Source organism: Mustelus asterias, chromosome 24 (assembly GCF_964213995.1).
Source record: "Mustelus asterias chromosome 24, sMusAst1.hap1.1, whole genome shotgun sequence".
NCBI lineage: Eukaryota > Metazoa > Chordata > Chondrichthyes > Carcharhiniformes > Triakidae > Mustelus > Mustelus asterias.
Genome location: NC_135824.1, coordinates 54853229 through 54880909, shown reverse-complemented (window position 1 = coordinate 54880909; position 27681 = coordinate 54853229). Strand labels below are relative to the sequence as shown.

The window sequence follows — 27681 nt, the reverse complement described above, 5'->3', positions numbered from 1 at the left end:
TTTCTGCTGTTGTTGTGTGGAAGCGTGGGTAAGTGTAGCTGATCCACTGCTAGTTTTGCTGCTTATCAAAGGAAAACTACAACCTCATTTTCAAAATGGAGTTCTGTCAATCATTCTTCACCCCCTCAGTTCAGTACTAATTAAATCTGGTAACTGATGGCCATCTTGGCCAATGGTGGCCTATTGAGGGAGATGGCTGCTAAGTTTTTCAGTGTCTCCACATCGGGGAGGGTGGAATCTTTGACTCACCAGGTGTACGTTGATATAAGGTTCTTGTTTTGACCACGTTCAAGGACAGGCTAAGGACAGGCTGAGTTTCTTGTACGCAGAATTGGAGATAGTGGCTTGCAAGTCTGGTGCAGAGAGCAATAACACTGCAATTGTCTGCAAATTGCAGGTCATGTATGTCTCCGGTCAGTTTAGTTTTGGCACAAGAATGACTGACGTTAGAGGTTTCATCAAGGAGGAATTTAACACCGGAGGACAGTTGATCTTTGAGATGATTAGCCACTGTTGGGTAGGTTGTGAATAGTATGAGGGCTATTATACAGCCTTGCTTGATCCCAGTGGGGATTTCGAAGCTATCTATTTCAGATCTCCCACTGAAGGCAATTAAAGTATTGTGAAGAAGTTACTTGGACATCCAAAGTTTTGGAGCACATTTCACAGTCTTGTGATATAATGAGTCCTGTCTCTAAACATGGTAACATCTGATTCAGTTACCAGATTCCATTGGTGCTGAGCTTCAACTTTGAATTGGAGGGTGCAGGAATAATAATTATATGAATAACTGAAGAATGGTTGAAAGGACCCCCATTTTGAACATGAGATTGAAGTTAGTTTTTCTTTGATAGGTATCATTGGAACATATTGATAATGGGGCTATGATTTTTGTACACGTTCTACATTCTCTCTCCCTAAGTTTTCCCCCCAAAAAGATGATGGAATGCAGGTTGCTGCATTGAGTTCTACTTTGCTTGTCCAGTTATACCACTCTCTGGGCATGACAAATGGACTGGGGCACTTGAAACGAAAGAAGCAAAGATTAAAATGGAGTGAGTGCTAGCTTTTCCTCATCAGTATTACTGGCAGGCCATAATGGGATTTTGAGTGAAGCTAATGATTGTTTTGTTGCTTGGGGTAGGGAATGAGGTGCAGAAACTCCTATATAGGAAAGGAATTATATAAATGAAAGAAAATTTCCACTTCTGCCAGCAAATTCTCCCCTCTTAAGCATGGTGGCACAATGGTTAGCACTGCTGCTTCACAGCTCCAGGGACCTGAGTTCAATTCCCAGCTTGGGTCACTGCCTGTGTGGATTTTGCACGGGTTTCCTCCGGGTTTTCCGGTTTTCTCCGACAGCCCGAAAGACGTGCTGGTTAGGTGAATTGACTTTGCTAAATTCTCCCTCCAGTGTACCCGAAAAGGCACTGGATTGTGGCGACGAGGGGATTTTCACAGCAACTTCCTTGCAGTGTTAATGTAGGCCTACTTGTGACACAAATAAACTTAAAACTTAAGCTGATGGTTTGGTTAGTGCTATGTCCAGTACTGGACACAACTAGTCATTCTTCATTTGGGAATCGTGATAGTGAGTATATGGAAGTTATCCCTGCATGAAGCATAATTCTATTATTTGATAGTACCCGCAGTTCACTTATTGACAAGCTGGTGATATTTTGAGTTATCATAGAAACCCTACAGTAAAGAAAGAGGCCATTCGGCCCATCGAGTCTGCACTGACCACAAACCCACCCAGGCCCTACTCCCATATCCCTACATATTTACCCACTAATCCCTCTAACCTACGCAACTCAGGACACTAAGGGGTAATTTTTAGCATGGCCAATCAACCTAACCCGCACATCTTTGGACTGTGGGAGGAAACCAGAGCACCCGGAGGAAACCCACGCAGACGCGAGGAGAATGTGCAAAATCCACACAGACAGTGACCCAAGCCGGGAATCGAACCCAGGTCCCTGGAGCTGTGAAGCAGCAGTGCTAACCACTGTGCTACCGTGCCGTCCTAGTTGGTAGCTGTGCTGTCTCTGGGCAAGGGTTGGAGTTGGGAGTGAGGTAAGAAACTTCAGCAACCATCAAGCTAAGCTGTATCTTTGTATGGTTGGATTCTGTTTTGTTGCTCTCACTGTGGAAGTGAAAAACACTGGAAATAAGAGTGGATTAATGCTGACACTGCGAGTACAGGAACATTCCAACCATCTGTTTAGCATTTAGGGCTTTCTTTTTCTAGTCATCTGAAACTTGTACTCAATCTTTTTTTTGACAGACCAGGATACAAACAGTGGGTTATTCAAAACTTTAAGCTTTTGAACTAGCTGGCGCTACGCTGTGGTTTGAAATCTTTGTTTTAACGCAAGTTTGTTTTCATTTTTGTCCTCTGATTGTCAAGAAGAGTAGAATATTTTGTGGGAATTCAGCATGCCTCGTTCAAGTGTAGTAGAGGTTAGCTACAGAGTAAGGTTTTGGTATTTGTTCCCCCATTGATGCTGTAACCTTGAATTTCAGGGGAGCATCCCATTTCCTGATGCTGGGTGATGATGGACAATACTCTGTGTCTGAACACAACCCTTAACTTTGTACTGTGGGCATGCATCCTTTGCCCACGAGATTGAAGTAACTCAAAGCCCATTCCAGTTAGGACCTTGCAGCTGTATGAAGAGGAGATTCTGATTCAATTAGTCTGACGTTGTTTTAAACCTATGTCCCAGAGGTCGAAGGCCAGTGTTGTCAACAACTGTGTCCCAGTTCTCTAGTGGGTAATGGTTAAATCTGTGCATGATGCAATAGCTCTCCAGTTACAAGGCTCCACATTCCTCAGAATAATGGATTGTATTTTATATTGCTTTCTAATGTACAGTTTTGCAACAACTTGTGTGTGTGTGTCCTTGTGTCTGTACTGTTTTTTGCTTTTTTAGTCTTCCATCAATTGTAATGTCGTGCACCCTTAACTCAACAAGGTGCGAGCCACTTGCTGTCAAATTTGGGACGTGGAGCACTTTTAAAATTCCGAATTAGAGAATGTTCATATTCTCTTTAAAATGGCAGCATTATGATATATTGGCCTAAATCTTCTAATATGGGGCGTGGCAAAAGACTGAAATTGCTGATGTGCCTCAGGATCCTGACACATATGTTGTGCTTATGTGGAAGTTTAAATTTCCAATTGCTGGTTTTACACTCCCCAGCTTGCTCCAGATTCCCTATGTCGCTGGGATTATTGGCCGTTTGCGCTGATGCTCTTTTTAAAAAATGCAAATTTACTTGCAACTGCTGAGGAACGTAGTTCAAAGTAACTCCGCTGGAGGGTCTAAGCACACGTGGGGAGGGGGGGGAAGCACTGCCGAGATATGAGGGAAATGGATGAGCATTGTTGGGGGTGAAGGAACGTCGAATCCCTACAGTGCAGAAAGAGGCCGTTCGGTCTATTGAGCCTTCAACTCTCTGACAGGGCATCTTACACAGGCGAACCCTCTAATTCCCTTAACCCCACACATTTACCCCTATGTGTATCCCCTAACCTACAGATCTTAGGCCATTAAGAGGCAATTTAGCATGGCCAATCCACCTAACTTGCACATCTTTGGACGGAAAACAGAGCACCCAGAGGAAACCCACACAGACATGGGAAGAACCTGCCAACTCCACACACAGCCATGCCCCAAGGCCAGAATCGAACCCAGTTCCCTGGCGCTGTGAGGGAGCAGTGCTAACCACCATGAGTATTGTTGGGAAGAGGGGGTGAACGTTGCAGGGAAAGGGTGGGTTCTGCAGTGTTGAAGGTGACAACAACCATTTAAAGCACTACAAGTCAATGAACCAAAGACATACCTTTACGAGCGTGTCACTTGCTACTTGGCCTCCTGATTCTGCTGGCACTAAGACCAGAAGGAGCAAAGACGCCAATGTACCGTAGCACATTTATACCAAATTCAACGGCAGGCAAACTCGTTCCACTCCTGACCAGAAGATCTAGGCCATTATCTTGGGAGTCCAGCTGGGGTGCTGCAGCCCTTTGTGCATAAACACTCTGTCCTCCTCCTTCCATCATGTCCAATTATCATGCTTCTTCCAGTCTTTGTATTTTTTTTTCTCCTATCTTTTTAAACTTGCCTTCCATTGTAGCTTCCCAGTTGCCTCCAAGGTACTTTGGTGTTCAGCGCTGAACTAAGTCACCCTACCTCTAAATTTATTTTTTCCCCGGCTGTACCAATGCAATCCTCCTTTGCTTTTCAAAGAAAACCCCTATCGTCCCGAGATTACCTTCAAATGCACTTGACAGCCAATGAAGTACTTCTGAAATGTCTGTTGTGGTAATGTAGGAAATGTGGCAGTCAATTTGCACACGGCAAGTTCTACCAACAGCAATGAGATTATTGATTGGGTGATCTATTTTAGTAATCTTTTGTTGAGGGAAGCGTGCTCGAGACAGAAGCGAGACCTCTCCTTCTCTTCAAAATGTCCTGAATTTTTTTTGTCAGTTCAACATCTCAAAAGATGGAATCTCCCATCGTGTAACACTCACTCAGCCAAGATTATGTTTGTGTAATTCTGGGGTGCGATCAAATGCTTTGTGTGTAAATGTGCATACAGTTTTGGAATTTAGACCTGATATTACTGACACACTTTCAATTTTCTACAAACACAATTTCAATTGCTCAGCTACCATAAATCAGTGGTGCTGATATGTTACTTGGGATAAGACACTGAATCTTCTAATTTAACATGAGGGATGAGATTTCTCCATGCACTTCTGTTCCTGCAAAAGGCTTGCATGATCTCTAACCTACGTGACTCTGCTTGAGTATAATTACTCCAACTCAACAGTTGCACCTTTCAGCATTAAAAGGACGCACTGAATTTCAGATGCAGAATAGTGTACGATGTGGCATTTGGTGCAGTGCTCCTGCGATTATAAAGTGACTTATCCTGTGCCCTTTAACATAGATGCAGAGGAGGTCCACTAACATTTAATAAATTTGTAAAATGAACCGAGTCTTGGTGAAATGTAATGTCCACAGTGTGCGAACATTGTAAATACGCTGCCGTGTGTAGACAAAGAATAGCAGGCCTGTATAATGAGATTAATACTGTACTATCTTTGGAGCTATTGTGTCTCCTCATCTCTCTTTCTCCCTGTCTCTGTCTGTGTGTGTGTCTCTCTCTCTCCCCCCCCCTTGTCTCTCTCTCTTTCCCTTGCCCCCTGTCTCTCTCTCTCTCCCTCCCTCGCCCTTTGTCTCTCTCGCTCTCCCCCCCTTGCCTCTTGTCTCTCTCTCTCTCTCGCCCCACGTCTCTCTCGCTCTCTCTCTAGTCCCTTGTCTCTCGCTCTCCCCCCCCTTGCCTCTTGTTTCTCTCGCTCTCTCGCCCCTTGTCTCTCTCTCTCTCGCTCTCTCGCCCCTTGTCTCTCTCTCTCGCTCTCTTCCCCTTGCCTCTTGTCTCTCTCTCTTGCTCCTTGTCTCTCTCTCTCTTGCCCCTTGTCTGTCTCTCTCTCTCTTTCTCTCTCTCTCTTGCCCCTTGTCTCTCTCTCGCCCCTTGTCTGTCTCTCTCTCTTTCTCTCTCGCCCCTTGTTTCTCTCTCTCTCTCTCGAGCGCCCCTTGTGTCTCTCTCTCTCTCGCCCCTTGTCTCTCTCGCTCTCTCTCTCGCCCCTTGTCTGTGTCTCTCTCTCGCCCCTTGTTTCTCTTTCTCTCTCTCTCACACACATCATGCGGCTCAAGGCCTTTGAGAGGAGTGGACTCTTTATAACCACTTTCTTTTTTTACTCTATTGCTTCCTTGGTCTATTTCTCCTGATTGGCCGAAATGGTTGTATGTCTGAAGTTGTTATCAAAATTGTGAGTGCAGAAATCCATGGGGGAATGGGGGTGGCTGCTGGAGTAGTGTTTGGGGATAAGTACTGGCCGGGAGGAACTCCTGAGTGCAGCCAAGCTGAATCAATTGTCATTATCGATGAGGTGGTTCGTATATTCTAACTCAATTAATGCCCCTTCCTGCTACCTAACAGCATCTCTCTGTTTGTATTAAAGTGTTATTTAATTTGACAGAAAAGAAAATGAGGCTAGTTTATAATAGTAATTTCGATAATCTGTTTCATTTTCACAAACTCTGTTGGTTAAACATCTTATATATATGTCACGTTGAATGCCCCACTCTGCTTGCTACTCTGCCTGTTACAGTAATGTGTACCACTGGTCCCAAATTTTATGCCCAATATATTTTTGAAATAAGTGGCTCTCTGCAGAGTAGGAGTCTACTCCTCTGCCTATTCTGGTGCTGGACCACAATTGGTCTCTATTTTAATCCTCAACATGTGCTGATGTTGCTGATCTCGAACCTTGCACCAATAGGTTGCTGGTGTTGGTCTTAATCACAGAGGAAATCCAGAGACCCAGTTCTGAGGATCTGGGTTCAAATCCCACCAAAGCAGTTGGTGAAATTTGAATTCAGTACAAACCTGGAATTAAAAGTGACCATGAAATCATTGTCGATTGTTGTAAAAGCTCGCCTTGTTCTCTGAGGTTTAAGTTTATTTATTAGTGTCACAAGTAAAGCTTACATTAACACTGCAATGAAGTTACTGTGAAAATTCCGTCGTCGCCACACTCCGGCGCCTGTTCGGGTACACGGAGGGAGAATTTAGCACGGCCAATGCATCTAACCTTCACGTCTTTCAGACTGGGAGGAAACCGGAACACCCGGAGGAAACCCGTGCAGACACGGGGAGAACGTGCAGACTCCACACAGACAGTGAGCCGAGCCGGGAATCAAACAGAGATCCCTGGTGCTGTGAGGCAGCAGTACTAACCACTGTGCCACCTTTAATGTCCTTGGGGAAGGAAATCTGCCGTCCTTACCTGGTCTGGTCTAAAGGTGACTCCAGATCCACAGCAACGTGCTTGACTCTTAAATGCCCTCAGGGATGGGCAATAAATGTTGGCCCAGACAGTGACAACCCACATCCCATGAACAAATTTTTTAAAAAACCCTTGCCTTTTAAGAAAGATTTTGTGCAGATTGAGAAATTAGCCAGCATTTGCTTAGGTGGGGGACGCATTGAGTTTGGAGTATGTTAATCCCCATTTGGGGCCAGTAGTGAAGGATGAGCAGTGCCTGCAGAACTTAACCTCACCATGAATCAACTGGGATTGTTCTCCCTGGAAAGACAGAGGCTGAGGGGCGACCTGATAGATGTTTATAAAATTGAACTTTTTCCCAGGGCAGAAATGACAATTACAAGGGGGCACAAGTTCAAGGTGAGGGGGGGGGAAGGTTCAGTGGAGATGTGCGGGGGAAGTTTTTTTACACAGAGGGTGGTGGGGGCTTGGAATGCGCTGCCAAGTGAGGTGGTTGAGGCAGTTACATTTGCGACATTTAAGACTCATCTTGATGAGCATATGAACAAACGGGGAATAGAGGGATATAAGCGGTTGGTTTAGTAGGTAAACGTGATCGGTGCAGGCTCGGAGGGCCGAAGGGCCTCTTCCTGTACTGTACTGTTCTTTTTTTGGTGCTTTCAGAGCAAAGATAGAATAATTAGAGATCATTTTATTCAAAGATATTAGATCACATGAGTGCTGTACATTGGGACCACTTTGTACAGATGATCTAATTTTAAATCCATTTACGATCTTGACTCCCTTCAGTTACTCCTGATGACATTTGTCGCACATTGATCAACCAATGTTTGACTTTGGTATCTGGCCTCCATGCAGGTCAGCCCCACTGCAGGACTGACTGTGTGTACTTGGGAGGAGGGAAGTGAAGAGGAGAAAAACAAAATGTTCCGTAAACTGAACAGAAGGGGAACTTTTTAAGTTTGCATCCCTGTTGGGACAGAGGGGTTTGAATTACATGACTTAATGAGTGAAATTCTAATGGTACTTTAATGAGTTTTATGCGGCTGTATCCAGACAGCTGCAGATTAGACAGCTGGGGTAGAATTTGATAAACCAGGTTTGTGGACTGAATTATTTTCTTCCAAAAATGGGAGCATGCTGATCGATTCCAGTGGGTGACCACAGGATTTTCTCTTTTACCCAAAGGGAAGAAGAAATTGGACAGCACAACGTAGTCCACCTATGATAAAGGCAAAGTACTGCGGATGCTGGAATCTGAAACAAAAACAGAAAATGCTGGAGAAACTCAGTAGGTGTGACTGCATCTGTGGAGAGAGAATAGAGCCAACGTTTCGAGTCTGGATGACTGCTCTGACAAAGGGTCATCCAGGTTCAACATCGGCAATGTTCTCTCTCTCCACAGATGATGTCAGAGTTGCTGAGTTTCTCCAGCATTTTCTGTTTTTGCTTCAGGACTGATCTATTTTTGGTTAAAGGCAATATATGAAAAAAAAACAGGAGTTCTAAGACTGCAGTACTTGTACCTTATACGAGCCTTTTCCTCATTTTGGTCCATTTTTGTTCATATTGCTAATGATTGGAAATAAGGAAATAATTTGACAAGGAAGTATACTGAGAGGTCTGACACTGGGGAGTTCCGAAGAACAAAGGGACCTTGGCGTGTTTGTCCGTAGATCTCTGAAGGCGGAAAGGCAGGTTAATAGGGTGGTGAAAAAGGCATATGGCACACTCGCCTTTATCAATCGGGGTATGGATTACAAAAGCAGAGAGGTCATGATGGAGTTGTGTAGAACTTTGGTGAGGCCACAGCTGGAGCACTGTGTGCAGTTCTGGTCGCCACATTACAGAAAGGACGTGAACGCACTGGAGGGGGTGCAGAGGAGATTCACCAGGATGCTGCCCGGGATGGAACATTTAAGTTATAAAGAGAGGTTGGATAGGCTTGGGTTGTTTTCTCTGGAGCAGCGAAGATTGAGGGGGGGGCGACCTGATTGAGGTATACAAGATTGAGGGGCATGGACAGGGTGGATAGGGAGCAGCTGTTCCCCTTGGTTGAAGGGTCAGTTACGAGGGGTCACAGGTTAAAAGTGAGGGGTGGGAGCTTCAGGGGGGATTTGAAAAAAATCTTTTTTACCCAGAGGGTGGTGACGGTCTGGAATGTGCTGCCTGGGAGGGTGGTGGAGGCGGGATGCCTCACATCCTTTTAAAAAGTACCTGGATGAGTACTTGGCACGCCATAACATTCAAGACTATGGGCCAATTGCTGGCAAGTGAGATTAGGTGGGCAGGTCATGGCATTTTATGCGCCAGTGCAGACTCGATGGGCCGAAGGGCCTCTTCTGCACTGTAGTATTCTGTGACTCATTAATAAATCTGTTTGCAATCAGATCTTCAGTGTTGCATTGCTCAGACTGATTATCCAGTAATGCCTAGATTTGTGGATGAAGTAAAATACACAACTTACAATTACAACTTATAATTCTTCCCTAAGTTCACAATAATTGCTTTAATTCAGAATAGGTTAGTGCTCTCAAACAATAGTGCGGTGGCATTTGTTCATAATCCTGGGGAGTAATGGGAGTATTCAGTGATATGCACTAAGTGCGTGTGTATGAATGTTAAGATAAACCTTGGATATCTGTGCCTTCCACAGTTAGATGTTCACTGGGATTGTGTGTGAAAAGTGACTAACTTCACCGAGCTGCTGGAGGCTACGTAATATCTGGAGAGCCCTTCCCCCAAAATGCAGCAAGGGAATAGCTTACAAAACGCTAACTGTCAAGAAATTGAGAAAAAGCTCCTTTCATCCAGTGGCATGTCCTCAATATCTGCACTACACTTAGCATATTGCTCTTTGATTACATGTTTGTGGGCGTTGTCTTCATTTTAGAGGAACCTTGTTTTTAAATGCAATGCCCATAACACAAGGAGCAGGAGTGGCCATATGGCCCCTTGAGCTTACTCTGCCATTTAGTAAAATCACGGCTGATCCTCGACCTCAACTCCACTTTCCCACCCTATCCCCATATCCCTTAAGTGTCCAAAAATCTATTGCTCTCAGCCTTGAATATATGGGACGACTGAGCATTCATAGCCCTCTAGGGTAGAGGATTCCAAAGACCAGACGGAACTTTCGATTCATGCCCATTTTCACAGTCACTAATCATTCGGCTGTCCAGAATCTAGTCTTCCTGCTGGAAAATGCTTTAATCTTAAAGTAAAACACCGAGTAACCTCGAGGTTAATTCCCATGTTACATGAGGAGCTGTCACCTTTAGACCAGTAATGGGGAAGATGGTGTGGGGGCAATGAAGGAAGTTTGATGGGTGAGCTGTTGTTTATTATGTTTCTTTTGGGCGCAATACTCCCTACCCGAGGAAAAACATTTCCCCATTATTTTTCCTTCAAGTGACCCACTCATTTTTATGTTTCCACATGCTCACCTCCCCATTGTCATCTTTGTGTCCTTTCCCATTCCCGTGCTCTCCTCTGCTTGTGTTTTGAGTTTTTAAAAAATTTCGCATTTAACGTGGTCTAAATTGTTTTAAAACAAAGTTAATGCCACTGGGCAAAAATTTAAATGGATCAGGAGGTGTGATGTAGTTAGGGCTTTGAGACCTTGTGGGAAACGCTGCAATAATTTTGTGGTCTGCTTTGGGCACTCATCCTGCAGTGTGTTGTTATTGGTTTTGTTGGTGATTTGCCTGGTACACAGAGGAGTCTGGCTACCTCTACATCCTGTCCGCAGAATGATTGAATAGCGCTAAATGAGGTTTGTGTATCCTTTTGCAGAATGCATTTAGTATCTTAATGAAGCAGCAGTGACTAAAATCACTACAGCTTCAGTAATTTGGTGAAACACCTCACTCGCAACTACTAAATTGAAATTGCTTTCTGGAAAATTTAGACATAGCATTCCACTAAATTTACTGGCTTGGAAGACTCAACCGTACATGTATTTATATTGAATATTGTCATGAATGGGCCTCAGAAATTGGAGGCAGCTTTCTTGATCCTTCTAGATCAGTGGTCGATATTCTGCGGTTAGCTGAAAAGATGTGGAGATGCCGGCATTGGACTGGGGTGGGCACAGTAAGAAGTCTCTCAACACCAGGTTATTTGGTAGCACGGGCTTTTGGGGTGCTGTTCCTTCATAAGGTAGATTCACAAACAGGGCGCATATATTTGGTAGCATGAGCTTATTTGAGTAGCTTGTGCTGCCAAATAACCTGTTGGACTTGAACCTGGTGTTGTGAGACTTCTTACTAGGAGGCAGGATACGTCTGTGTTTTATTAGAAACTGTAGATATTAGGCACATGTTGGATTTGGATTGGTTGTTGTTGTAAGCCTGGCAACATGCTGTCTAGACTCGCACCTGCGCCACTTGAATGAGGTAGTGGTAGCTTTCCTGACCCATGGGGATGTATCCCCAGCATTACGAATCAGTAGAATCTGGTGAGGGTGGAGATGTTCATGGGAATAAGACAAAACAAAAATAGATAATTGTTACTGTGAAATCTTATTGACTATTTGTCTGTTTCTCCAATGCTGTCCTAGCCAGTTTCCGGCACCCTCGAGACTTGAGCTTATTTTCAAATTCTGCCCGTGTCAGCCATCACCCCTGTGTTTGTTGACCTACGTTGGCTCCTGGTCCGGCAAATCCGCAAAAATCCTCATCCTTGTTCACAAATCTCTTCACCTCGCCTGTTCTTATGTTGTATATTCTACATAACCCCTTTGGGGAGTTGATGGCCCAGTGGTATTGTCGCTAGACTATTTATTAATCCAGAAACTCAGCTAATGTTCTGGGGACCTAGGTTCAAATCCAGCCATGGCAGAATTTGAATTCAATTTAAAAAAAAATCTGGAATTAAGAATCTACTGATGACCATGAAACCATTGTCAGAAAACCCCATCTGGTTCACTAATGCCCCTTTAGGGAAGGAACTCTGCCGTTCTTACCCAGTCTGGCCTACGTGTGACTCCAGAGCCACACCAATGTGGTTGACTCTCAACTGCCCTCTGAAATGGCTGAGTGAGACACTCAGTTCAAGGGCAGCATGGGATGGGCAATAAATGCTGACCCAGCCCACGATTCTCGTGTCCCACAATGAATAAAACAAAAAGAACCATACAATCTTGCAGTCACTGCATTTCTCCAACTTTTAAACCAATGCCCTTTAGAATTTATCTCTTCAATCAAACATCTTGCTATCTGCCCAAATACCTCCTTTTGTGGCATGGCATCGGAGTTGTTTTCAATGTGCTCCTTTGAAATGTCTTGGGAGACACCACTATGTTAACAATGCTACGTCAACCTAGTTGTGCTGAGGTTAAATTATCAAAGTTGTTAATTCTTTGAAGAGATTATCTGTGCAGAATGTTTAACGATATCTAGAAAAAGTGTTGTGCTAGATTTATTTTAGGTTTTAATTCCAAACTTGTTTTTTTTTCCAAAGGTAGGCTTGATCAGATTTATAAAGATACATTACGTAACAATTCAGATTGGATGTTGCTCAAAATGCAAACCAGATCAGTTTATTTCAATACAGTATGTGGCACCCTGAGGGGCCTTGCACTTACAATTGCAGGTTTTGTTATGTGTCGCATATACAGTCGAAGGGGTTCTGCAGTTTCCAGTGCCTTGGTATATTATGTCTAAAAAGGCTTGAATGGTGATCTTTCCCCATTGAGCCTTTCCGGGAGATATTCAAACTTCTGTCCCTCAACATGCAGTCCTGGACCATGGAATGTGCCAGTCTCCAACACTCAGTTGGCGACAGCTCTTTTCTCTAGAAGACCAAGTTTTGGACAGAGCAAAGCACATCTTGCACCAAGTTGATGCTTCTCGAGCAGCAGTTGATGTTCACCTCACTGTGTCCTCCTTGGATTGTCCTGGATGAACCTTGATTTTTAAAAAAAGGATTACTTTGCAGACCTCCTCTGCTGAGGCATGCTCCTGCAGGACTCTTCCCCACTTCGGCAGAGTCCAGAGGCAGTGAGACTCCAGAAATGCAGGAAGGATTTGAAGGGGAGTGCCCTTCTCCGGACCAGTCCGACTACACATTGGTGCCTGTTTTAATTTTCTGGCAATGAGACATCCTGAAAAGCCTTCCTGTACATTAGGGGAAGCAATGGTGTAATTGTAATGTCACTGGCCTAGTAATTCAGGGTCCAGGCTAATGCCCTGGGGATACTGGTTCAAATCACACCACAGCAACTGGTGGAAGTTAAATTTGGTTACTAAATCTGAAATTAAAAAGTATTGCATTTCCTGCCACCGCAAGATGGCCATCGATATCCGTCTGTTTGCGCCTGCCTGCGCTTGTGCCAGTGACCACACTTGCAGGAGACATGATGTTGGTTGGATCTTATTCTCATCCTGAAGCTGTTCACCCAGTGTTTGAGCCCCGCGGTGGGTGGGCAGTTGGGGCACGGCCACCCCACAGTTTAAGTCTTCCACTCCAGAGCCTCTTCACCAGGAAGAAGCCCTGAAACGGCAGACGCTGGATATGGCGATTTGTAATCCGCCATCACTGGGTGGATCTGAATCCTAGCCTCCCCTCCCCATTCTGAAGCGCAGCTCCATTCTCCCCCTCCTCACTGACTCAGAGAAGGTAAGGCTTTTTAAATCACTGACCATCCCTGCTTCTGGCTGCTACCTACTGTTGTCACTCGCAATGGTATCACGGTGTATAACATTACAACTGTGCATGCATGCTGTTGGCAGCTGACACAGCCATTCAAAAACCATTCTCAGTACTAGTGACCAGAAAACCATTGTCAATTGTTGTAAAAACCCATCTGGTTCATTAATATCCTTTTAGGGAAGGAAATCTGGTCATTCTTTCTTTGGTCTGGCCTAGATGTGACCACAGACCCACAATAAAGTGGTTGATTATTAACTGCATTCTGAAATAGCACAGCAAGCCACTCAGTTGTATCAAGATACTACAAAGTCTACAAAAAGGAATGAAATTGCCCGGCATTGACCTGGCCACCGGAAACAGCAATGGCAAACACATTTGTGCCAAAATTGGGGGAGCTGCCCAACATTAATTAAGCAGCAGCCTGTCCCACCGATGGGATAAACCCACCAGGGGTGGTGGTCGTCAGGAGCAAGTTGCCCTGGGAATATTCAACAGGGAGGGAGATGCCTGAGGGTTCTCACCATCGACACTGGACCACATAAAATAGCATGGCATCCTGTCAAATATAGGCAAAGAAGCCTGCTGCTTTCCACTGACTGCCCCCTTCAGCTGTTGAATCAGTGCTCCTCTATGTTGAGCACCACTTGGAGGAAGCATTGAAGGTGGCAAAGGCACAGAATGCACCCTTGGTGGGGTCTTTGTCTTTTATCGAGAAGCTTGGTAGCGACACTACAGACCAAGCTGGTCAATGCCTAAAGTACATAGCTGCTAAACTGAGTCTGTGGCAGATGGTGAGAGTGCCAACAAGAGGGTAAAACCTACTTGATCTCCTCTTTGCCAATCTACCTATTACAGACGCATCTGTCCATGACAGAGTTGGTAAGAGTGACTACCGCGAAGTCCATATGGAAAAGCTCCATCTTCGCATTGAGGCTATCCTTCATTGTGTATTGTGACTCCTACACTGTGCTCAGTGGGATAGATTTTGAACAGATCTAACAACTCAAAACTGGGCATCCATGAGATGCTGTGGACCACCAGCAGCAGTAGAATTTTCCTCGACCAAAATCTGTAATCTCATGGCCCAGCCTATCCCCCACTCTACCCTTACCATCAAGCTGGGGAGTCAACCCTGCTTCCATGAAGAGTGGAGGAAGGCATGCCAGAGCAGCACCAGGCACACCTAAAAATGAGGTGCCAACTTGAAGCTACAACACGGGACTTGCATGCTGCACTGTGAAAACAGCATGCGATAGTCAGAGCTAAGCAATCCTACAGCCAACTAATCAGATCTAAGATGTGCATATCCAGTCGTGAATGGTGGACAATTAAACAACTCACTTGAGTTTCACAAATACCCCAACCTTAATGATGGGAAGACAAGGATGAAGCATTTGCAAAAATTTTCAGCCAGAAGTGCAGAGTAGATTATCCTTTTTTGGCCTTCTCTTGAGGTTGCCAACACTTCATGCCAGTTTTCAACCAATTTGATTCCATCCACATGATAAGAAATGGCTAAAGTCACCAGATGCTGCAATGGTTATGGGTCCTGACAATATTCCAGCAACAGTGCTGAAGATAATTAGCTGCACCCAAAACCAAGCTCCTCCAGTACAGCTGCCACACTGGTATTTACTTGGGCCATGCGGAAAACCGCCCAGGTATGTCCGTCCACAAAAATGACACGTCCAACCCAACCAATTATCACCCCAGCAGTCTACTCCTGATCATTGGCAAAGTGATGGACAGGATCATTGATGGTTCTATCAAGCGACACTTACTCAGCAATAACATGCTCACTGAAGCTTAGTTTGGGCGTCGTTAAAGATTTGGTCCAAACATGGACAAAAGAGTTGAACTCCAGAGGTGAGAGTGACTGTCCTTGACATCAAGACAGCATTTGACCGAGTGTGGCACCAAGGGGCCTTAGCAATACTAGAGTCAATGGGAATTGGGAAAAATTCTCTACTAGTTGGAGTTATACTTAACACAAAGGAAATTGGTTGTAGGAGGTCACTCATTTCAGTGCCAAGATATCACTTCAGGAGTTCCTCAGGGTAGTGTCCTAGGCTCTGTTAACTAACACCCAATGGCATTATCACATCTCTTATTGTTAGCATTGACCAGAAACTGAACTGGATGAGCCATACAAGTACTGTGGCCACGAGCCGGTCAAAGGCTGGGGATTTTGTGGAGAGTAAGTCACCACCTGTCTCTCCAAAGCCTGTCCACCATCTACAAGGCACAAGTCAGAAGTACGATTAAATTTCTCTACTTGGTTGGATGCGTGCAACTTCAAAAACAGTTAAGCACAACACCATCTAGGACAAAGCAGCCTTCTTAATTGGTGCCCTATCCCCCATCTTCAACATCCATTCCATCCACCACTAACCTCAGTGGCAGCAGTACGTGCAATCTACAAGATGCACTGCAGCAACTCACTTCCAAACCTGTGACCTATACCACCTAGATGAGAGTAGCAGATACATGGGAATGCCATCACCTACAAGTTCCCCTCCAAGTCACTCATCTTGCCACACTTGGTCAAATTCTGCCTCGATGTCAAGGACGGGCACACTTGCCTCGAGTTCAACTTTATTGCCCATGTTTGGGTAAGTCTATAATGATTTGGAAATATCACTGTTCCTTCACTGTCACTGGGTCAGAATCCTGGAGCTCCCTCTGTAGCAGCACTATGAATGTACCTACACCACATGGACTACAGTGGTTCAAGAATTTCTGGGGGCACGGTGGTGCAGTGGTTAGCACTGCTGCCTCACAGCTCCAGGGACCTGGGTTCAATTCCAGCCTCGGGTCACCGTCTGTGTGGAGTCTGCATGTTCTCCCCTTGTCTGCGTGGGTTTCCTCCGAGTGCTCCGGTTTCCTCCCACAGTCCAAAGATGTGCGGGTTAGGTGCATTGGCCGTGCTAAATTGCCCCTTAGTATCCCAGGATGCATAAATTAGAGGGAATAGTGGGCTAAATTTGTTGGGTTACGGGGATAGGGCCTGGGTGGGATTGTTGTTGGTGCAGACTTGATGGGCCGAATGGCCTTCTGTACTGTAGGGTTTCTATGATATCTATGATTTTCGAAGAAGGCAACTTCCCACCACCACCTCAAGGGGCAATTAGGGATGGGTAATTTTTTAGAAAGCTGCTGGCCTCGCCAGCGATGCTCGCGTCCTGTGAACAAATTAAAAATGAACATGACATTGCTGTCTTCTGTTTGGATCCATTGTCTTGCAAACTGATGAGCATCATTAGTTCAAATTGGCCTTGCAACTCCAAGTTAATTGTGCAAGGACTGAGGCCATGTTCTTTGGGAACTGGGCCAACTGATGCTTTGTCCCCCTTCGCCATCAGGCCAAACTACCAGAAGTGCTCAGAATATGGTTCAGAGGGGCTGGGGTTTGTACCAAAGAACTGAAAGGAGCATGTTGCCATGGTGAAACAACCTAAACATGTGGAAACTACGCCCTCTCTCCATTGTGAGTCAGAACCTGAAGTGCAAGGTGCTTTCAGTGTTCCATGTCGTGCAGGTCTGGCCCATATTGTGCTCCTGGCCATGATTGTCTCTGAGCCGCCATCTATAGAAGTTGAAAATGGACCATGTCTGCAGGAGCATCATGTTCAAATCCCTAGACGTCCAATGTCCAATGTCACCCTTCATCCTGATGGCCACCTTTTATGTGCAGCTGCATCCAGCTGTGCGTTGTCCATTGGTGTGCAAACGCCAATTTTCGCTGCAGGATGAGGTTCTATCTGTCCCTGACGTTTATGATAGTTCTGGCCATGATATCATGGATCCCTCCATTCATTTGGACAATGGTGCACCACCTGTTTCTTGTGGCGAGGTTTGTGCAGAGCAACATCATTGGCCACAAGTCCATCAGCCAGTGGTCCACAAGTGATGTCATCAGCCCTGTGGGGGGGAAAGGAGGAGACGGCCCCTGTCGGATGGTTCCCTGAGCAGACTGTGCAAGCCATTTGGCAGAATGCCTCGTTACAAAACTTAGTGCTGTGCTTGACTGCCACAAGGGGTGCATAACGGACCCACCCCATGCAAACTGCTGTGTTTCTCCTGCTGTTTCATGAACCCTCTTCACTGTCCCTACATGCCTTGCTGGCCAATTATACTCTCAATCTACAGATTGCAGCTTTGTGGTGGGTTAACATAGTTTTGCATTGGCAAGGCACAATTTCTGCAGTGATAAATTATCATGGCAGTAATGTTAACCAGGCCGTGTCATTTCTCCTAAAACTCGACTGCAATAAATGTGGCTTGAAACTGCAAAGGAAAAAGTTGACTTTGGAGGAAAATGATCTTACTGGCTCACATCGGGTTTTTGAAAAATGAGTCAAGGCAGGTTTTTATTTGTGATTGGAAATGGATTTTTGCAGAAATTATCTCCCAAATTATTTTAGAAACATTTTTATAATAGTAATATTTTGAATAGGATTATAAGTAAAAGGTTGAGCCAAATTTCATGGTGGTGATTGTAGTTGTGGTTTTATAGGAGAGTGGACTTGAATTTTATATTTTACATTTGTGTGCAGGTCCGCTGGCAGGCGTTGTTTGATGTCACTGTTTCCACAGCTATCCACTATTCTTTCCCTTTTTAAAATGTATTAAAGTAATCACTAGACTTTTGTTTTTGGGAGGGGGTGCGTCGTAGGGTGGCACAGTGGTTAGCTCTGCTGCCTCACGGTGCCAGCGACCCGGGTTCGATTCCCGGCTTGGGTCACCTGTCTGTGTGGCGTCTGCACGTTCTCCACGTGCCTGCGTGGGTTTCCTCCGGGTGCTCCGGTTCCCTCCCACAGTTCGAAAGACGTGTTGGTTACGTGCATTGGCCATTCTAAATTCTCCCTCCCGTGTACCTGAACAGGCGCTGGAATGCAGCGACTAGGGGATTTTTGCAGTAACTTCATTTCAGTGTTAATGTAAGCCTATTTGTGACACTAGTAAATAGACTTTAAACTTTTCTGCTTGGCGGAGGATGGACTTTGAGAATGGAAAGGAATTCGGAATGTTTGGGAGGGGTGAGGCATAAGTTCAGTTCTTCCTGACATCACATTGAGGCAGGATTCACTGAGCTACTTTGTGTATATTTCTGAAACATCCTCCAGTCAGATGAATTTATCATACCTGAAATGTTAACGAGTATCGCCTTGCACACTTCAGATCTTGAGTGGTAATGTCCAATTATGGTGGCTATTTTTATGTTCATATTCAGCATGCATTCATGTCTGTTTCTGCCTGAAAGGGTTATTCAGCATTCCACTAGTAAATAGTGACCTAATTGTGCATTAACTGGAAGCATTCCTAATAATTGTAAAGTTTAAAGTTTATCTATTAGTCACAAATAGGCTTACATTAACACTGCAATGAAGTTACTGAGAAAATCCCCTAGTTGCCACACTCCGGCGCCTGTTCGGGTACACTGAGGGAGAACTTAGCATGGCCAATTCACCTAACCAGTACGTCTTTGGACTGTGGGAGGAAACCGGAGTAACCCCACGCAGACGGGGAGAACGTGCAAACTCCACACAGACAACAGTGACCCAAGTCAGGAATCTAACCCGGGTCCCTGGCGCTGAGAGGCAGCAGTGCTAACCACTGTGCCACCGTGCTACCCATTAATACTTCAATGAAGTTACTGTGAAAATCCCCTAGTCACCACACTCCGGTGCCTGTTTGGGTACACTGAGGGAGAATTTAGCACGGCCAATGCACCCTAACCAGTGCGTCTTTTGGATTGTGGGAGGAAACCGGAGCACCCGGAGGAAAACGATGCAGATGTGGGGGGAACATGCAGATCCCGCACAGTGACTCAAGCCGGGAATCAAACCCGGGTCCCTGGCACTGAGGAAGTAGTGCTAACCACTGCCACCGTGTCGCCCAAGTGTGAGGACAATGAATTTATCGTCATAACTTGTTTATATTGTGCATGCACAGTGATTAGCACTGCTGCCTCAGCGCCAAGGACCCGGACTCAATTCCGGCCTTGGCTTGTACTCTGTGTGGAGTTCGCACGTTCTCCCCGTGTCTGTGTGGGTTTCCTCCCACACTCCAAAGATGTGCGGGTTAGGTTGATTGGCCTTGCTAAATTGCCCCCGAGACTAGCAGGGTAAATACATGGGGTTACGGTGATAGGGTGGGATTGTTGTCAATGCAGGCTTGATGGACTGAATGGCCTCCTTCTGCACTTTAGGGATTCTATGTTGGTGTCTAATTCAGTAGCTCCTCCTGAGCTAGTTTCCTAGCACCAACATGATTTCACTTTATACAAAGATAATTAATTTTGGTTTTAGCTCGCCAACAAAATGTTGATGATGAAACTTTGAAGTTTAAATATTGCTGAAATCCTTGTCTTTATTGGGATTGCTTCACTTTCCGTGTGTATTCATTCATGTAACCCTCAAGAAAAGATATAAAACGTGGAATGAGCAAAAGCTTCTCTGCCTGTAAATCCCACTCCTTCTTCCAAAGGTCATGTACAACCTATAGTGGAATTTACCCTATAATATTTCATCATCAAAGACAAAGTGCTGTATAAATATCATCTCCACCCCAATCATAATTAAACTCAATCCAGAATATTTAATATGCTAACTACTCAACTTTAGTTCACCTCTGTTGCTGAAAGAGAAAAATGGCAAGGGCAAGCGAGGGATGCTACTTTGTGCCATTTATTGTGAAACCATGAGCACTTTTTATATACAATGAATTGGTTTTAAAAATTTCTATGCCAGTTGCACAGAGGAAATCATTGCTGATTGTTGAAGTAATCTAACAAAAACCTTTCATGCAAAAATGAGTAGCTTCTTCGCTCATTGCATTAGACAATACTTAATTATTCCGATGTACTCTTAGTCAGCCATCCATTTCTAACTTCTGTAAACTTGAAAACATCCTAGACTGGTGTCCACGTCTCAATTCACACTCCGATCCATTAGCAGCAAGCTAGCTTCCCTTTAAGTAACATCTGAATTTTAAAAATTCTCATCCTGAATTTCAGTTCTTTCTAATATCACGCCACCCTTTCTCTCCAATCTCAACTGGCTCTACGAACCTATGGGATAGCTACACTCCTACAAATCTAGCCTCATGAACACAATTTCCTTCATTCCACCATTGACGGCTGTGACCCCCCCCATCCACTAAGGCCCTGAGCTTTGGAATTCCTTCTCTAAATCTTTTCACCTCTTCTCTCCTCCAAAACATTCCTTAAAATGTACCTTTTTGGCCAAGTTTTTGATGGGGTGGTACGGTGGCACAGTGGTTAGCACTACACAGCGCCAGGGACCCGGGTTTGACTCCCGGCTTGGGTCACTGTCTGTGCAGAGTCTGCATGTTCTCCCCGAATCTGTGTGGGTTTCCTCGGGTGCTCCGGTTTCTCCCCCCCCCCTCAGTCCGAAATACATGCTTGGTTAAGTGCATTGGCCATGCTAAATTCTCCCTCGGTGTACCCGAACAGGCGCTGGAGTGTGGCGATTTGGGGGTTTTCACAGTAACTTTATTGCAGTGTTAATGTAAGCCTACTTGTGACGCTAATAAAATAAACTTTAAAAACGTACCTCTTTGTGACTCAATATCAAAGTTGGTTTGGATATATTCCTGGTGAGCATTTACATTTTATTAAGTTAAAGGTGTTGTATAAATACAAGCAGATCTTTAAATGTAAAGGTAGAAAAGTCCCAGCAAGGACTTGCCACACTTCTATTTTCCTCTGGTGTACTGTGCAAGCCTAATGACCCTGAACCGTTAAGCCGACTTCATTTAAAGACTGTGCTTAGTCTCGAGTCTTCATGCGTTACATCACAGGAGATTGGCTTGAAAGTCTATTAAAGTTGTATTCTTAATGGTGTGCTGTAAGAATTTGACTTGAGAATATTATTATGCATTATTTAGACTGAAGAAGATGAATGCTGGCAATTCTTTCTAATTAAGGACTAAATTTTACAGACCAGAGTGATTGGTTTAACATTTGAGCTGCTGAAATGGGAAGAAGGCAACTTTTGATTTTATGCCAACTTGACTATCTCCACTCATGTACTGCCATACTTCTAATGTTCTACGAGGTGGATGATGTGAACTGTCTCTGGCTAATGCTCAAGTAAATAGCCACAGCAGTGCACATAACCCACATCACCATTCTCGCATCAGTCTCCCAGGTTACTTTGTAAATACTTAACTATTGCACTCAATCTTGTGTGCTATTAAGTGTAATGTACAATATTGGCCCAGAACCAAATCATAGCTACAATTTTTTAAAACAAATATCTCATTGCTTCTCTGCTGTAAGCAGAGTGCTGTGTTGTTCAGCGGCCAGTAACAGAAGTTATTGACATGATCAATCACAGTTGTCAGTAAGCTGTTTAGATGAATTTCGCGTTAAATTATGGTTTTAATGGATTAGGTTTTCAAAATCTTGAGTTGACATTTGCAAAATTGCCTTGCTGCAAATTTACATATTGCTCTTAGCACTTGAAATTTAATACAAGTTTGGTGTGCCTTTGGACTGGAAAATGGCGCTGTCAAGTTACACTGTCTTGTTTTGCTTCAAGCCCAGAATTCGAGTGAAACTTGTGTGCCGCGATCCAGTCGGCATTTGTTGCTCAGATTTTTAAGGACACAAGCTGTCTGAATTGGAAATACTGCTCAGTGCCGTGTCAGTCAATACTGTTGCTTGCAAAACATGTGATAAAAGTCAGCATTGCTACAGCAACTTTCCCTCCAATTTCCCCACTAGATTCCATCTTGTATGTTGGAATAGCATCCCCATGTTAAGTCCTCAAGTCCCAACCATAATTTTCTTTTAAAACGGTGTGGTGTTAGAATGGAAGGAAAAAAAACTAAGGCTGATGTTTTAATAATCTCTTTCCAAGTTGCATCTGACACTGAACCACTGTGTGTTCCTGGACTTGTGTTCATGTCAAGTATTTTGCCACTGTCTAAACTTGGATTCTAAAGAACCCTAGAGTCATTACAACACTGAAAGACGGCCATCCGGCCCATCCCTACAGAGAAATCCCTCCAGTTCCATTCTTCCACTCTTGACTCTGTATCTCTGCAAGCTTATTTACCTCAAGTGCCCATCCATTTCCTTCTGACATCATTAATCCACCCCCCCACCCACAACACTATCTCTTGCCCAATCTATGACCCCAGGTCCTTGAACCATCAGCAAATGGAAAAAAGCTTTTCTTTGTCTACCTTATCGAAGCCTGTCATAATCTTGTGCACCTACCTCTTTGATTTCCCCTCAACCTCCTTTGCTCCAAGAACAATCCAAGCTTGTTCAACCAAACTTTGTGACTCAAAATCTGCATCCCTTAATTTTTTCTGGTATATCGCTCCCTCCCCTCTCAAGGACCCTTGTATACTTCCTGAAGTGTGGTTACCAGAACTGGAGTGGCATTTGAATTACGGCCCAACCAGATCTTTATAAAACTTGTCTATAACTTGGATTTATATTCTGTTTAGTTTGTCTTTGCTTTTGCCAATTGTTGCCACTCACCTAATTGAGTCAAGTTTAATCTGCAGTGTTGTAGTGAAAAGGTCTCTGAGTCAGTTGGTGGAAGGTGGGTGAGGTGGACCTGAAGGGAAAAATAGGTGCTGCATTGCAGTGAATATCATCTTTGCTAAATGAGAAAACAAGACTCGCATTTACATTGTGCCTTTCGCAACCTGGGACCATCTCAAAGCACTTTATAGCTAATGAAATTCTTTTTGAACTATAGTCAGTATTCTAATGCAGACTGCCATTATTGACTGAAATCCTAAATGAGTGTAAATCATTTCTCATGATAGAGCAATGATGGATCTTGCGTATGAGAGTGTGAACGTGATGTTGTCCCGTTCCGCAGTCATATCCCTGAAGCTTAATCTGAGAATTTATCAGACCTCAACACCGTTTCTGGTAAGTGTGCTATGAATGTAGATTTCGACGTTATTAAATCTTCTGCACATTTCCTTCCTTCACAGAAGCCCAAGCTCAAACCACGACCTTCCATTTCGAAGAGTACTTGGGAAAGCAATTATTTTGGAGTGCCTCTGACTTCTGTAGTGACAGCGGAGAAGCCTATTCCTATCTTCATCGAGAAATGCATAGAATTCATTGATTCCAATGGTAAGACCACATTTCTGATAATATCGTGCATCTGATTCCTTCAACTAATGTAACATGTGGGTGTCAGCACATGCACCAATCTTGTATCTGATCAGCTTGGCTGGGACAAGTTTCCTTCATGAATCAGAAACTGTTTTTTTACAACATAGCTAACTAAACACATTCCCTTGATTCTTCAGCAAATTTTGCACATTAATTCTCGTGGGATATAAAATAAGTATTTGAAAGAAGATATATGTGGAGTATGTTTTTAAAGAACTGTGGAAGGCCTGATTTGTTGCAGTAGAGGCATGTAGAATAATATGGCACATAGTTCCCATTCTTGCATTGAGATTAAATCAGATTAGCTACGAATGGAATGTACAGGTGGTTCACTTGATGTAGCAAGAGTCCTAGTTTCCTCGATGATTCTTTCAGAACGTTGTGAAGGTTTCTTCATCTTATTCACGATTTGCTTATGGACTCTGTCGCCCAGTAGGAGAGGCCTTCACCAGCACATGACCGCTGTTGAAGCATTAGTGGTATAAATGTATTTGTGTAAACTCTCAGATTTAATACTTGTTTTAATGTAAGCCAGCCTTTCCCTGTGGGATGCCGGTGCTATGCAACGGTACTGGGATGTACAGGGGTTAGACCAATTATCTTGACGATGCTGTTGCAACAGAAAGCAAGTAAACATGAGCTTCCCCCAAAGGGAGGGAGGGGGGGGGGGATTAGAAGATTGGAGGGTGAGTTTTGTGTACTTGCCTCATCCCCAGACGCAAGCAGCTGGATCCTGAGTAAGATTGGCAAAGGCCTCTAAGGTGCCACTTTTCATTTTCAGACAGGCAACAAGGCTAGGAGTGGGGTATTGGGAGAGAAAGGAACCCAAGGAAATGTGGGGGGCTGGTTGGTAGGGAATGAAAGACTTTCCTGTTTTTAAAGCGATCTCTGCATTTAGTCCATGAGTGCCCTGTTCTATGTAAGCAGCACTGTGAACCCAGGGCTGTGGTAGTGAATAACGGAGCAGTGGTTATTTATTTAATGAGTCTACACAATGAGGTCTGTAATTAGAGGATCCACAATAGAGTGCGCGGGATTGAAAGCAGCCAAGTGCCCTACTGTGCAGCTTGTCACAGGATCTTAAATGGAACATGCAAAATTGATCAGAGAAGGCAGGATTTAAGCAGGTATAGCTTTTCTTATTTTGTGAACTGGAAAGAAACTAGCAATTGAGATGGATAATAAAATTTAAGGGCATTATTTATGTAGTTTTGAGTCCTCATTTAATGCTTATTCGCCTGCTTAAGAGCTGAGTATTACCAAAACTGCGAGGTGCGTTGACATTTGTGGGGGTGGGGAGATGAATGTGAGTGTGCTACACACCTCCAATTTCAATTCTGCGTATAAATGCTTACACCTCTCCTGCATGAATGATGTCCCTAATCTGCATTAAATTGCACTACTGGAGATGGGAGAAGGACGATGAAATTGTATAATGTCAACTTGTGAATGATTTTACCCCGCTGGGTTATTATATAATTGTGAAATCCAACTGCTGTTGTTTCCCGCATACCGTACGCTTTCGACTAATACAAATTAGGCTGCTGTTCGATGAAATTCTGTTAACGTTTTTAAAAACATTCTGTTTGAGTTTATGGGGAGAGTTCTTTGAACTTTGCCAGTGTTGTTTCTGGATGTGGTTCCCAAGATTGACCGCTGTCCATCTGTCTTCAGTTAGAGCAGCAATCTGAAAGCAAAAGATTCTTTTTAGCAGTTTTTACTGGAAAATCATAGAAACTAGTTGGAAGGATGAATGTCATTTTAGTTTCTCTCGGGTAATTAGAGCCAAATTTGCATGGACAGCCACCCTCATTTGCCCAGGAAGCTTTTCACACTGGATCTATTTTTGACCCTGTGATGCGAGCAACCAGCATCCATGCTGGTTTGGCTCCTCTTGACGCAGCCTTTAACCAGCCTGCTTCATTTTGTATACTCTTTCCCCTTTGAGAAAATGGCACTTTTTATTTCCTGTACAATTAAGGTAGCGGATTGGCATTATTGTTTCAGCGTTTCTAATGGAGGATTTGTTTGGGTGATTTACAGGCAAGATGGCTGCATAGTACAGATTACTTTCAATCTTTCTGCTCATTGTCTGTACATGTCCTGACCAGCTGTGGAAGGTGTTGACGTATAAAAGCTGAGATTGCACTTGGCCTATTTCACTGCCCAGTTTTCATTGTTTAAACGCTCTTAGCAGTTGTATAAAGCCTTGATGTTTGCATTCTGTGCCAATAGTTTGGATTTTTGCTCCTTTATTTTCCCTTCTTTCTGTTCTTCTCCCCAAACACATTGACTTCTGCTTAGATTACAATCGTACATGTTCCCTCATGTTCTTTGTCCAAGTCGCATCTTAATGAAGACAGCCTCCGAGACCAGTTATAACATTCCAACTGTAACAGACCAAAACAGATCATATATTGAACCTGGCACCTCGCTGCTCAGATAGCTCCTTTCCACACTGCCAACCAAACCACCAGGGACGTTGACAGAGAATATTTTCCTTCAGCTAATATTCTTATTGGAAAGTATCCACTCACTTCTCAGAATGTTGCTTGATTGTGGATCGTTTCACTCAAATTTAAAAGGATTAAAGTAGCAATGCAAACAGAAATATGGCTTGCTGCCATTGAATTTATTTTGCTAACATCTAATAGGATTCTGCTGGTGGAGAGGTTAACCCTTCAGGGAATAGTTTGCGCAGAAATGTTTCGTGAGCGTTTGCTATTAAACAGGGCAAATTTCTGATTTTTGGTTTTTACTAATTTGAATGTATGGGATCAATGTTATAACTGCACGTGTTGTATTAAATTCACTGCTTAGAAGCGCTGTGCAATATGCTGCTTTTTTTTTGTGCTCGTAATTCATCACATGTTGCTGCCAGGTTGGTTATAGATCTATAAACAGCTGTTCTCTGCTGTGTGTGGCTTAGAGGGTATCACCAGATGTGCCTCAAATTTGGCAACAGTCTCGGCAGTTGCATTATGGGGAATTTTCCACAATTTAAGTAGATGTATCATAGAATAGAAGCCCTACAGTACAGAAAGAGGCCATTCGGCCCATCGAGTCTGCATCGACCACAATCCCACCCAGGCCCTACCCCCATATCCCTACATATTTTACCCACTAATCCCTCTAACCTACGCATCTCAGGACACTAAGGGCAATTTTTTTAGCATGGCCAATCAACCTAACCCACACATCTTTGGACTGTGGGAGGAAACCGGAGCACCCGGAGGAAACCCACGCAGACACGAGGAGAATGTGCAGACTCCACACAGACAGTGACCCAAGTCGGGAATCGAACCTGGAGCTGTGAAGCAGCAGTGCTAACTGTGCTACCGTGCTGCCCCTATGTATGTAACATAAATGTTTTGTTCACGTCTGCCATTCTGTTGAACTGAAATACCAAATACTGGAGTAGATTACATTTGATGCGGTGCATCGGTAATAATGAACACCAGAGTGTGAAGTGGCAATACCATCAAGGAGCTTGAATGCTGTCATGAATTGCAGGAGAAAACCTTGCTGTTTAGTCACCTGGTTTTTAGACTCGTAGTGGTGGCTCACCTATGGTTCCAGTTGGTGATGGTGAGTCAGAGGCTGATGACATGTACTATAATGTACTGATCCCAATAGCAGCAAAGCCAGACATTCTAGCCTGACATTTAAACAGTGTTTCCTGCTCATTGTTTTCCAACATTACAAGGCGTCACTCCGAACTCCTCGTGCTTTGGATCTCTCCCTTTCTCGTGCATTTTGAACTCCATTAGCAAGTGATCTGGCTTGTAAGTCATTAATTGTGCAATGAAAGGTTGCATAAACAAGTCAACATCAGCATGTTTCGCTGTTTAAAGGTGACTGCAAACCCCATGCAAATCTGCTATTGGTGCTGATTTGTGTTTGACATCTAGTAAGGAACAATAGTTTTAATCAAAGTAAAATTATTTTTAATTTTAAAAAAGGATTGAATTTGGCCCAAAGATTC

At 44.0% G+C, this 27681-nt stretch overlaps 1 protein-coding gene across 3 annotated transcripts in view; it reads left to right on the top strand.

Moving 5' to 3' along the window:
* The window catches only part of arhgap35a (Rho GTPase activating protein 35a), a 159979-nt gene that overhangs the window by 72975 nt on the left and 59323 nt on the right, over positions 1-27681 (top strand). For all 3 annotated transcript variants that reach the window (XM_078241732.1, XM_078241731.1, XM_078241733.1), the window contains exon 4: positions 23510-23654. In XM_078241732.1, coding sequence (XP_078097858.1) covers positions 23510-23654 — 145 coding nt within the window. The remainder of the gene's footprint in view (positions 1-23509; positions 23655-27681) is intronic.